This window comes from Myodes glareolus, chromosome 18, assembly GCF_982192425.1.
Source record: "Myodes glareolus chromosome 18, mMyoGla1.1, whole genome shotgun sequence".
Taxonomy (NCBI): Eukaryota; Metazoa; Chordata; class Mammalia; order Rodentia; family Cricetidae; genus Myodes; species Myodes glareolus.
Genome location: NC_142043.1, coordinates 50,638,464 through 50,652,417, shown reverse-complemented (window position 1 = coordinate 50,652,417; position 13,954 = coordinate 50,638,464). Strand labels below are relative to the sequence as shown.

Below are 13,954 nucleotides of genomic sequence, written 5' to 3'. Positions count from 1 at the left end.
TGATCATGATGCGACCATTTTGTGAAGTTTGAATGTTTGTATACATTTAGTTTTTGTGTTCTGGCCCATGTATCCTTCATGCTTTACCCAATTGCAAGTAGGTAAGGTTAAAAAACCAAAGAACTTCTTCAAGGGCACTGTCATGTTAGGTAAGATTTCTATGGACACTTCCAATCACACAACCAAATCTCTGCAGGCTGCCCGCTGCTACAGATGTTCCTCAGCTTACAATGGAGTCCCAACAAAGACATCATTGAGCTGAAAATACTATGACATCAAAAACTGCTTGTCAGCCACCTAAGCGATTGAACTCAAAGACGAGACACACTGTAGAGTCTCAGTTTCTCACCGTTTTGAAGTGTAATGACGGTGTGACTTCCCGACACTTCATGAGAATGCCATGCTGTGTACACTGCTCAGTCAGGAAAAGGGCACGTCTTAAGGTTAGAAGAATTTGTTTGACTGAAACATTGCAAAGGCACACACTCCGAAGATTAAGCACCGTAACTAGGGACTCTCTGTATATGTCATTGGGTTGATTTTCAGCTTTTCCCAAGTCCTAGGTTCTGGATCCTGTACCTTCATATCTCCTTCAGTTTTTCTCTTACAACCCTTCCATTTGTTCTGCCTGACTTCACAATGGATTCTGACTCTTCATAAGGTTTGCAAACGCCCCCATTTTATGTACTGCTCAGTGAAGACTATAATGTTCTAACTTTACACAGATGCTTTCAATACACTATTCATATTTTCTCATCATATCCATTTCCTTCTAACTAGCAGCTAATTTCAGAAGCTTTCACAGTGAACTGTATCATACCTACAAATCTTATGTTACATTACCACAGGCATCCACCGCTCTGCCTAAGGTCCCTTTATTAGATGCCAAGTACTTTATTGGCTTTGACCAGGAGGCCCAGCTAAATAGCCCTTAGTATAGCATTTAATCGAGCATGAATGGTTGGGGAAATCTCAAGATTTTGTTCACCTCAGGTGAAATAATTCTGTGCTCTGCTCTACAGAAAATCAAGAGTTTGGCCGCAGGACCTACACTCATAGTGCCTCATAATAAGCCTGCAACGGTCTCCCTAACACCCAGGCTTCACTCTCTCAGGCCCCTTGTTCCCACACTACAGAAAATAGAAATCCACACCTCACCTTCCACCTCTTCCTTATCTCATAACATTCCTCCAATCCTAATATGAGCATTTTCTTTAAGAACTTACTTTGTTTCTTTAGGAACATTTTAAAAAACACACTTTAACATTTGAGTTAAAATAAACAATTTTGATCTCTGTATATACAGTGTATCTGCAACCAATGATGCAGTCACACTCTTGGGAAAGTGATAATTTTTTTTTTTCTCAAATAAAGTCTGCCCAGATTGGGAAGTTTAAAGGGCTTGTTGTTCCTAGCAGTTCCAGACATCAGGCTTCTGGCAGAATGCTGTGTGAATCTCCAGTCTAGGATGGGAGGGTTTGGCCACAGAAACACCTTATTTTAGCAGAGAGAGCTATCCTTGCTGCTTGTTAGGGAAAGCAAGCATGTTGTTTCTGAGTTTGCTGTTGTTTTGTTTTGGTTTGGTTATACCCAAAGATGTAAGTCAAATGACACAAGATCTGGCTTTGGAGAAACACTAGAATTCAAAATATGAATGGATTTAAGAACTGATGGGTATAAAACCAAAGAAATCAAACATTTGTTCATATCCTTCCAAACAGTCCAGATGGTGAGGAATTCTGGAAAAACTCCAACATAGGTAAAACGAGCTTACCCGAATCATCATGACTGAACATCTGATGTCGTGAACTGTGTCGTAGATCTTCTTTGAGATGTCCACAAACTGATTATCATCAAGAACAGTCAGTGAATTCTTGCTTAGGGCATCCAAGGCAGCGTTCACTTGGGTCACGAATTCTGGGATCACTGTGAACATAAACAATAAGAAGATTATCTCCTTTCAATTCCAGGATTCCTTTACTTTCTTGGAAATGTAGGATTGTTTCTTAAATGAATATCACATTGCACACTTTTAATATTTTAAATACAGAGAATCACACATGATGGAAGAGTTATTTCAACATCTGGAAAGGAAACGCAATCAAAGACAATGGGAAGTGTAGCTACAGAACTATAAAATACTCTCTTTTTCTTTATGTTCTGCTTCTTTTGAGCAAGCTTGAGAGCACTTCTCATTTCTAAAACTATTGAATATGAAATTCAAGAAATTGAAAAATCGAGGCTCTGTGAAAACTTGTTGGAATGATGACTGTAAAGATATTTAAAGAAAGAAAATACCTGGCTGGCAACTTAACTCAGCAGGCAAAGTGCTTGCTGCCAATCCTGACAAGCTGAATTTGATATCTGAATCCACGAAGTGGAAGGAGGTAATCACCTCCTCCAGATTGTCTTCTGAGCTCCACTTCTGTGATGTGCTGTGCACACGTGCTCTCAAATAAGTCAATGCAATTCCAAACTGAAACGGGTAATATTAGACCTCCGAGATGCTAAACAGAAGAATATCTGGATATAGATACTAATTTTATCTTATAAGACCAAAAAAGCATTATGAACAATCTTTGGGTAAGATTTTTCTCCACGATCAAAACAAAACATCTTGACAGCATCTTATGAATGATGGCTCAGAAACAGCAGTACCCTAACTATGTACAAGGAGGAATCTTTTTAGGTAAAACTATTGATGACTGTTAAGTTAAGATATTAAAATAAGTACATAATTAACAAGGCTTTTCTAACTTTTAATATAAATTAAATGGGGCCAGAGAAATGTCTCAGCAGTTAGGAGCAAGGATGCTCTTCCATACACCTGATTTTCCCACCTACCACAGGCAGTTCAAAATCATTTGTAACATTGTAATACCTCCAGCCTCTGCAAACCTTTATACTGGTGGTGTCTTGAGGTGACCCCAATCATGGGGAATGTGAGACAGACCTAGTCAGACCTACTCAAGGTAACCCATTAGCAGCCAAGTCCACTAATGAAAATATTAATGTGTAAATCTGCTGGTGAGGACAGTACAGATCTCTTGAAAATTCCATTGGAATCTGTCTTCTAATATCTCATAATGAGGTTTAGATTTAAGCAAAGTTTTGGAGAGGACCAGTCATAATCAAACCATAGCCACATTCTACCTTCTGCCTAGTCATTCACTGAAAGTAAACAGATAAATGATAAATAAACAAAGTATTTTCTCTGACTGCCTATTCCTCTTCATTATCTCTACCAAATATCAAGTGCAATATACTTAATAATATAATAATATCCTAACTACATTGCCAAATTGTGTGCCTACTGCCTCTAGTCATCACCATTTCCTATGGTTTATATCATGCTCCTTTCTTCGAATAATCAATCTTTTTAATGAAACATATTCTTTAAAAAAAAAAGATGATTTGCCACAAAATCCACAGTAAGTAAATTGTTTCATAAATGAGTCATGGTCTTAAGATGATTTTAACTATCCAATGATTCCATGAAACCTTCTCCTATTTTATCCTAGCTGCATACCCTAGTATGTAGTAGATATTTAATGAATTATGTGGTTGAAAAATATGAATGGATAAAATCTTCAAAAGTCAAGCAAAGGTATGAGGACAATTCTGACTATTCAACTTCCATTTCAGTGTGACTTAGGTTTTATTCATTTCAGAGGTACATCAAACACATTTATACGGGCTTCTTCTAGAAGCATTCAAATATATAGAATGAGTGAATATTTATTTATTTATTTATTTATTTATTCATTTGGCAGTATGGAAAGAGGTAGGAATTCTTAACAAAAGTAAGTTCAGCTATTCTGCATCTCTTTCAAATTCTAGTTGTGAACACAAACCACCTGCCCTAATTGCTAACATAAACAAAGAAAGTGAATGGATTCTAGCTCCATTAGTATCCTTTCTGCACCCTAAATATTTAGTGAAGTTTGCGCTGTGCTCTCAAAAGCTGTTACAGCCTCTTGAAGGAAAGCTCCCAATCTTCCTCACTCAAAACTATTTTACCAACATGCAGGCAACACATTAAGTCTTGATTGACACTTTCAATCTGTTAGCATCTCCCTAGCAGCAAAGGCGTCTGCATCAACTCTCTTCCCATCCTGGAAGTACAGAAGGGAATTAAGACCTGTTGCTAAGTGTGTAATGAGTTATTTCTCTTTCATTACCTTAAACCTCATCTGCATCTGTTCTTTACTTAGACCACAGTCATGTGGTTGCTTGGATCTAACTAGGAAGTATTGTTCTTAGTACATCCAAGAAAATACAAAGTAAATATATCATAATTAACTGCTTAAAAACGATTTAGGAATATGACAAGTCTGTCTTGAATTCGTAATCTACCTGGGTTCTAAGAAACTGTAAACTCTGACAAGATGGCTCCGTGGGGAAGGTGCTTACTACCAAGCTGGGAGACTTGAGCTGGGCCCCTGACAGGAATAGTGGAAGCAGAGAATTAACACTCACTAGTGGACTTCTCACCTTCACACACACACACACACACACACACACACACACACACACACGTGCACGCGAAATAAAATGAATCTTTATATAAAAAGACAGACCCAATGAAGGTTATCACTCATTCTATCTATTCTGAACACAGTGAAGAAAGAAAGCACAGTGTACTCTAAGAGGACCGAAAAGAGTGTCACAAGTCCTGAAGGCAGACTGACAGGTGCTTCTGAGTCACTGGATATGGTTGCTGGAAAGCAAACTGGTCTTCTGCAAGGGCAGCAAGTACCCTTAACTGCGGAGTCATTTTCCCAGCCTTATTCTTTGGGCTCTTAAAAAAAATAAAATAAAAAAGGAAAAAAAAATTAATCCTTGGGATGGGGAGTAAGGGAGGTAAGGGAGGGGGAGCAGGCACTTGTGTGGCAATAAGGAGACAACCTCAGGGGCTCTGGTCCTCACCTTCCACCTTATTTGAAGCAGGGTCTCCCTTGCCATTTTCTGCTTAGTGCACCAAAGCAGCTGGTCGATGAGCTACCAGGGATTCTCTTGTCTCTGCCTACCCTTTTGCCCCAAGGTGCACAGGACCTTTTACTATTGTGCTGTGCCCTTCTTGGGTTCTAGGTGCCTCCCAGCCCTCACTGAGTTCTTACTTAATTCCAGGCAGGGCACGTCGCCTTCAAGTTCGATGTAATTTTCACAGTAGTTTTGGAAGTTGGGAGCTCTTACTGCCCTGATTCAACTGATGAGGAAACTGAGGTCAAACAGCCAATCAGCGGAGGGCAGGTGTGTGCGACTCTGGAGCCTGCTCTCTGGACCCTAAATCTCCCCTGTCTTTTTTTTAGTAAGTAAAGTCCTTGAGACTTCTAAACTGCCATGCTCCTGGGAAAATTAATGTTAATTTCCTGACAATGAGATTAACAGACCTATGGAGCCAAAGTCTACTAAGCCTTGAGTCTTTCTCCGGCAGGAACTCACGAATATTTTATCCCTCTTAATCCTTGCTAAATTTATTATGCACATTTGAAAGTAGACGAGGGTACATAATCACTAATTAAATAGGTCAGAAAAGAATTCCAGACTCATTATAAGTGATGCTTAGAAATGACGTCACCAATTCACATTGTCAGTCACTGATAAAACCAGATTAAAATACTTATAATTATTCTGCAGTGTTTGAAGATTACTAATGTACAGAGAAGTCTGACTTTAAAAAAGACACACAGGGCTAAGTCATTGTCTTATGGCGCTCTGTCTCTCAGCTGGGGAAGTGATTTACAAGGGCAACTCATCGTAGAGTGGCTCCAATCATTACTTCATTCTCTCAAATTCTGCTTTACTTAACACTAAAATTAAAGTTTATATTTGTTTAATATGTATGTGTCCTTGAATAGAGACCTGTTTGGAACACCCCAAAATCCAAACCCATGAATGGGGAAGACCTTGTTTCCTTTCAGAGGTTGTGTCCTGGAGTTCCGACGGACTCTGACCACTTAGGACAGACCGCAGAGCAAGTAAGAACAGCTTTTCTAGCTCTCTTACAAATCCTGCTTCTACCATTTGCAAAACTAAGACATTACGGAAAGGACTTCTGGACATAAATTTTAAGATTTTTCTTAAAAAGTGTGTGTGTGTGTGTGTGTGTGTGTGTGTGTGTGTGTGTATCTTCAATGTAAGTATCATGGATGCCATTAGATCTCCTGGGAATAAGAGTCACAGGCAGTTGTGAACTGCCTAATGTGGATGCTAAACATTCTGGCCCTCTGCAAGAGCAATATGTACTTTTAACCTTTAAGTTATCTCATTAATCCAAGACATGGCTTACTAAAGTTGATGATGATGCTGTTAGCGTCTTACAGATTTCTTATTATATATACATCTTTGATTAGTTAATAGGTTGAGTGTCTACATTTGAATGTCTCTAGCTTATACTTTGAAACTTTTCATGTTAAGCTGCATGGTAATAATAAATTTTTGAATTATTCTAGGGAATCTAAATGCCCCTCAATAGGAAAAATTTATCTATTTTAAATTTAAATTTCTCACATCATTTTCTTAATTTAAATCAGAGTCACTCTTTAAATGATTTGACATATTTAGAAGCTAAGGAGATGACTGAACAATTTAGGACATGAAATATTCTTGCAGAAGACTCTAGTTCAGTTTCTGGAATCCATACTGGGCGGTTCACAACCTTCAAAACTCCAGCCTCTGGGGCTCTAATGTCTGATTCTGGTATCCATCATCACATGCACTTACATGCACATGCACACACACAGATACACATATCTACACATAATTAAAATAAAATAAATCTTTAAATAAGACGGACATATTTAAAGTGGCAACTGTGCCAAGAAATATTTACTGATTTTTCTCCATAATATATCATTCAGTTTGGGGTTAGTATGTTGCCTGTTAATTTTTTTTCTGAATTAAAATTTTCTGATGTTTATTAATACTGCTAATTATTTATTGTTCTAATTATTAATAACAACTCCTACCATAAAACTACTCAGAGCACAGAAACTTAACTTTTCATGAGATGTGATAATGAGTCCTCGACATGATCCCAAATGCCTCTCTTGATACCTAAGTCTCTGAATTTTCCATCCCTGTGTTTTACCATCTGCATGCCCAGTAAACAGAGCAGAAGTGATGTATGTGACCTAATTGATTAACCAGGTTAGAAAGATGGTGTCGTTTCCATCTTGGTCACTCTTCCATAATATTATCTTCTCTAGAGACTTTATCTGCACCTTTTAAACAGCCAGTGAAGAGGCTGAAGTCACTAGGAACTAATATTGTTAAGAAACAGTTTGCATGAAAATAAGGACGCAAGCCACAGCTAGGAGAGAGGGTACCACCCTTCAGTAGTCTAGGGTGACAGATCCGTTCCCCTGGATTTCTGAAGTCCAGAAAGTACACCAAATAGTCTCTGCTGCTTTAAAACTGTGCACCTTTTTTTTTTCCACAGTGACTGAATATAATGTAAAGAAACATTTTCCTTTTGGGAGAAAGGATTAGTTGGTCTGTTCATCTACCAAAGCAAACCATACTGTATACACCCTTGAATCTTTTCTCATTAAACTTAAATATATGTGACTTGCCTCTCATGGTGCATAGTGTGCTTTCATCCTTATTGTTGTATACCTTGCCATTGTACGTTGATACTGTTGTTTATCAATTTAGCGCAGCTATCAACATTTATACATCGACTAGGGAGAGAGTTTCATCAGTAAAGTACTTGCTATGCAAACCTGAGAGCCTGAGTTCGATCCCAGCTCACAGATAAAAATACAAATTCAGCAGACCGTGATCTCAGAGCTGGGAAGGCAGAGGTTATAAGAACACCTGAGTCTTGGTGGTCAGTCTCACTTATTCAGGCACCTGGAGGGCCCAGTGTGAGACCTTAGCTCACTGAATAATCAGGCTGAAAGCCTAATTATAAATAATACCTGAGGTTTAACTCTGACTTCCGCACACATATCTTGATAAATATAACTGCCACACACTCAACTGCCTAAATAAAATGGGAGTGTTCCCTTTGCTTTTCTTTCATGTAGCTTCCCTCATCAAGTTTAATTGCTTTTATAGCTCATAAAATTCCAAAATTAAAAATGTTTCAAATTCTTATTACTATTGTTGTAGGTTGGATCTTCCTCATCTCTCACCTTGCTAGAGAAGAGAGCCTACCACACCGGCTGTGCATGGTCCTCAAATCCATCCTCCCGCTGTCATAGGAACCACATCTCCAGCCCTTCAAGCTTTTCTTAGTGACCATTTCTAAGCAGTCAGTGTCATTTTGGTGAAGAACGTGAGCAAGCAACTGCTTGCATTATTATTTGCGAAGTATGCACACGGTCAGGTCTCAACTTACTTGCTCTGCGCTGACAGTAGGATTTCATAAGACGATGCTTTGTCACCAATTTTGATTCCTAATCTGTTCCTCGTATTTCAAAATAATCTGGGGTCCTGTGTTTTTAAGTTGTTTGAATTCATTTTTGAAATCAGAAGAATAATCCAACTCAAATCTCCATTTCTGTATTTAATCAATCAGCACCAATCCATCTGGCAGATATTTTTTTCCAGCTATCTTTCCTGTCTGCTTTGCATCGACTCACCTAGCCATCTCCCACCTTCCTACTCACCAGCATCTCCAAATGTCTTCCTGCTTATTAGTAAGTGTAACTGGAAGAACTGAACACAGTGCACGATATGAACATGGAACTATCTATGCTCATACAGAACAAATGGCCAATTTGCCCATTTTGTAGAAGATAACTTTAAAAGAGAGTGACTCTCTTTTTCTTGATCTCTCTTTGCTCTTTGGCTGTTCATAGTTCTAGTTTACTAGATTTTCTTAAGACAAGGTCCAGGATGACCAGGACTGATACACAGAGAAGCTGTGTCTCAAATTAAAAAATAAAAAAGATTTATAGATTTAAAAACATATTCATAAATATTCCTCTTTAGTTGTCTGGTTAAAAGTATGTGCAAATAACATAAATATATAGCTTCACAAAAGGAGGAGGAATTGTGAGAAAAGTACTTATAAAAAGGGTTATTTCAGTTGCTATGAATGGAATGTGAGTTTTTAAATGTATTCAACCAGCATCAATAAAAGGAGTGCATCAATTTCTTACTCAAAATCTTAGAATCAATTTCTACTCTGCTTTCTAGAACAATGACTATGAATTAAACATACTTACGTATTTAAATCACATTAATTTAAGTTCCCTGAAGTTTTAAATATTGATTGTAGTTGTACAAAGACTCAAGATAAATGAAGATCAGATACAAGAAAATTGAACATGCTTTTTAAAATTCAGTGTCTTGTATCTCTGCATATAACAAGTTCTTATGTAGCACAGGAAATGCCTTTTAATTCAAATAATGTAATCACAGCCATCAGTGTGATTTAGTCCATAATCTTTAACAAAAATATTAGAATCTGCTTAAAAATAATTAAAGGTTTTTTCCAGAATAAAATATACAAGTTAGAATTGAAATGCCATATATCCTAATAATATACCACATATAGTTATTTCAGTGTTAGGAAATGTGGAATCCTATAAATTTCAAAGACAAATATTATATAGTAAAGATATTTTTAATATTTTAAAATGAAAAGTATGAAAACATTTCTTATTTAGCTCATCTACATTTCTATTCTGGAGAGTGTATGTTGTCAATAAAGCAGAGAATCCTGCCAATGACTAAGAGCTGGTGTCTAGTTTAATCACAGTGTTGACTATGTTAGATGCTTGTAATGGGTAACCATGCCTATCAGCTTGATGTGATTTAGAAACACCTAGTAAAACAGTTTGAGGATGAGATCTGGCCAGTCGCCCTTGTCAACTTAGACCATGAAACCCTATATGGACAAGTTCAACAGAACCGCCAATAAGGGCTGCCCATATACTCTTCAGCATGGACAGGGCATAAATTCCATTCAAATTTTCAGAACAAACTCTAGGCTTGACATTAGGAACCTTTACTCACTGGACCTCACTCCATCTAATATACAACAATGTGAGTATCTAGAAAAGAAATAACAATATTAAAACAAAAGTCATGAAATATCAGAGATTTGGAGGACGAGGTCACCTAATGCTAAATATTTCCTCTTTTTACAATGAAAAGTATGTAAGTGTCTTTCCTTCCTTCCTTCCTTCCTTCCTTCCTTCCTTCCTTCCTTCCTTCCTTCCTTCCTTCCTTCCTTCCTTCCTTGTTTTCCCCTCCCTCCCTCCTTCCTTTCTTTTTCAAATAATTAACCCTACTACTGAATATGTCTACTCATTCTATCTTATTAGTAGTTTTGTCTAGATTCTATGTCACTTAATAGCATAAGAATTCAGTATAAATTAGCTCTTATACTATTGGCCTGTGCGAGGATTCTGATTTCTGCTCGCTAGCAATGATGTGGGAAACCAAGTAGAGCTTTGGAATTAGGTGATATATTTCCATCCTTTCCTGTATCTTCCGTCAACAGCCATGCAAATAGAAGTCCCAAATTACTACAGTGTTCTCTAATTGTGTTTGTGAGACTCATTCACATACATAAGCATTTAGCATCTCTCAAAGGCCGCGAATCACGTGCCCCTAGCAATTCAGCATGCGACACAAAGACATCACCATGATTTTTGCCACATCTGCTATGGCATCTGTGATTCTTACCTTTGTGAATGTAACTGCCACATAGTCAAGTTCCTAAATAAAATGACAGTGTTCCCTTTGCTTTTCTTATATGTATCTTCCCTCATCAGGTTTGACTTCTTTTATATCTCATTTAATTCTAAAATTAAAAGATCTCCAAATTCTTATTACTGTTGTTGTAGGCTGGATCTTTCTCATCTCTCACCTACCTAGAAAACAGCCTACACGCCTGTTGTGCATGGTCCTCAGGTCTATCCTCACCGCTGTCACAGGAATTTTACTGACCCTCAGCGCTCTCCATTTTCCAGACTTGGTGAAAACGCTTGGTGGATGCTTATTGTAGAAAAGATGCTGTTCTCGTCTTGGTTTATACCCCATCTCCCACAACTCCATTTACCATGTTCTATGCATGATGAAGATACAAAACACTCCATCTTGTTCACAAATCTGTGTATTTGTTCTGTAGAACATGTCCTACATCATGCCCTCGCTTATGGCAAGTCTTCCTTATGGGTACAGGCTGAAGACAGTTACTGTTTAGGGAATCTCTTAAGTTTGCATCCAGCATTCCTGTGTTAGCAATGAAAACTCCAAATGTATATGGTACTGGTACCCATGGTAAGGTCTTTCAAAGATGCTTCAGTGAGTGAGCCTGAGAGGATGATCTCGCTGGTAGTAGGTGGAGAAGTCTATGTTATCCCACGTTCTTTCCCACTTTGAAAATTTCTGGCATGTCTAAATGTAAAGAGAAGGCCTTCACTAGGTGTTGATGCTTCTCTGCCTCCACAATTATGATAGGAATACGTTGCTTTTCTTTATAAATGTCCCATGTTCTATATTTTGCTATTCTGAGAAGCTAATGCAGATTATATTATGGATATATCTCATTTTCCATTTTGTGTCAGAATGCACTGGTGTCCCCCCATGTTCTCGCTGTATTATATTCAAAAGCAAAAAAATGAAAGCCACTATTATGCTAGGTATTCATCATTCTGTTTGATGTCTAAAGAAAGCAATATTTACATACACACAAATGTTTTTAATTTGTACTGATAAGGTACTTCTGACATTATACAGTTTTTATGCCTGGTGATTACAATGAGATTGGTTTTTGTTTTTTTTTTTTTTCAAAATGGTGCATCTACAACTTCACTTTCACAGGGATTTTTTTTTTTTTTTTTTTTTTGTCAAATCAGTTGCCTCACCCTGTGCTAGGGTCACAGCACATGGAAACATTGACTTCTCTAACCTCTTCTGTTCCTATCCACTAAAACTCTGCTGTAGCCCATGGCTTCACCTCTACAGGGCACACACTGTACATTCTGTGCATTGCTGATGCACAGAGCTCTGAAGTTAAGAGGATTAATTAGGATAAAACCCCAAATACTCGAAGCTACCACCAAATCCCCTGTATCAGCAAAAGTGTGCAGAAAACCTTGCATTTGAGACACACCGAGCTTCTCAGAGAGCATTTTATTATTTCTAACCCTGAACATCTATAAGTCATCATAAGGCTGCTCAGAAAATGAAGAGAAAAAGTGTCTAAAAGCATATTTGCCTCTCTTAACTTTAATGCTCCTGGACCTATCTGATCCTTCCTCTCCCATCTGTTTTTTTATGTTAAGGAAAGCATTGAACTCGAGCCACCTAGAGATGCCTGGCTATCCCTAGGCACAAGCTATGACTTTCCACTTCCAACTGTCCCTTTCTGCCTATATGCATATTAATTTTTTCTAATTGAAGACAAATAATTTAAATATTTATTGATCTATATGTATAATTTTCTCTATTTTAAAGCTATCAAAACCAAAGTTCTGTCTCATTAAGGAGAAATGCCTGCAACTCCTTAGCTAGTAAAACTTCATCACAAATCCATGTGAAGGTGATGATTTGTCTTGTGAATCAAACCTTTCAAGACTAAAATCTCTTTGAAGAAGAAACAAACACATGGCTCCCTACCAGATGGCCACAGATGGAAGATTTAGTCATGTGTTCTAGTGTAAGCCAAGGAATTCAGTAATTCCATATAAGCTTGAATTTCCTGTTGGCTCTAGAATCCAGATCAGAAAAAAATGGTGCCACTCCTCCTGAAGAATACTAAACTTCAGAGGTTTAAAATGAGAAAAAGGACAGTTTAAACTGTAATTTCTCTTAATGTTTAGAATGTCAGAAAGGTTAAAAGTCAGAGATTCCACCAGTTAGTGATTTTAATAGTCCACCCTTCATGTGGCAGGGGTTCTGATGTGGCTATCGGTGGGGAATTGAGTCACAACATCCTACATTTGGGATAGTTTCTCTTTAATGCTATTCATTACTTTTTTGTTGTTGTTGTTTTCTGGGAAAGTCAACAATCCTGGTAAAACTGAATTATGTGGGACAGTTGTATTCTGTCAATTATATTTTAAATAAATGCTGATTAGTCAGTAACCAGGTAGGAAGTATAGTCGGGACAACTAGACAGAAAGTAGAGGTGGGTCAATGAGAACAGGAGAATTCTGAGAAGAAGGAAGCTCTTTCTGCAGTCCTTGCCCCACCACAGAAGGAGCAAGATGTGACCTACCCCGCTGAAAAAGGTACTGAGCCATGTGGCTAACACAGATAAGAATCATGGGCTAATATAAGTTGAAAGAGTTAATAAGAAGCCTGAGATACTAGGCCAATACGTTTACAGTTAGTGTAGACCTCTGTGTAATTTCTTTGGGATTTAATGATTGCAGGAACTTGGCAGGACAGAAACCCCGACAACAACTGACCATTTCAAAACAAACTTTTCTTAGAATATGATATTTCCTAGGAAATTAGACTTGCCTTAATTAACCATGAAGTTAAGAGCGTGACCATTTTTAACCAGATTTTTGGGAGTACTCCTGTATAATCCAATAGCAACCGTCATGTTATCCCTCTGAACCCTCCCGATCATTAAGAAAGATTTTAATTTAATGTACTCAAGCTTATTCCCTTGCAGCATGATTGAAATACCATTTCATCATCTCGTCATAATTAACTTGTCTGAAAAGATGTTTTCCGAGTGGTTTTTCAGTGAGTTCCCAGGAGAGTGTCTCAGGAGGCTTTGCAGATGGGAGGGAGAAAACAGCAGGCGAGGGAGGAGCCTGAGGGAACCAGTGTGGCTTCCCACAATTATGCTGCTTCATAGAAAGCAAAGCTTTTTGTCACCAGTTTTATGTAGTTTGCTTCCATTATATTAGAATAAAAAGACTGTAACACACACACACACACACACACACACACACAGAGAGAGAGAGAGAGAGAGAGAGAGAGAGAGAGAGATTTGGAAATCCTGATATCCTGATTTAATATTTATAGCTAT

General features: G+C 37.8%; 1 protein-coding gene across 3 annotated transcripts in view; it reads right to left on the bottom strand.

Annotated features, from left to right (window-relative positions):
• Ctnna3 (catenin alpha 3) overlaps positions 1-13,954 on the bottom strand; it is a 1,405,098-nt gene that overhangs the window by 285,893 nt on the left and 1,105,251 nt on the right. For all 3 annotated transcript variants that reach the window (XM_048451587.3, XM_087898188.1, XM_087898189.1), the window contains one exon: positions 1,775-1,926. In XM_048451587.3, the coding sequence (XP_048307544.3) occupies positions 1,775-1,926 (152 nt within the window). The remainder of the gene's footprint in view (positions 1-1,774; positions 1,927-13,954) is intronic.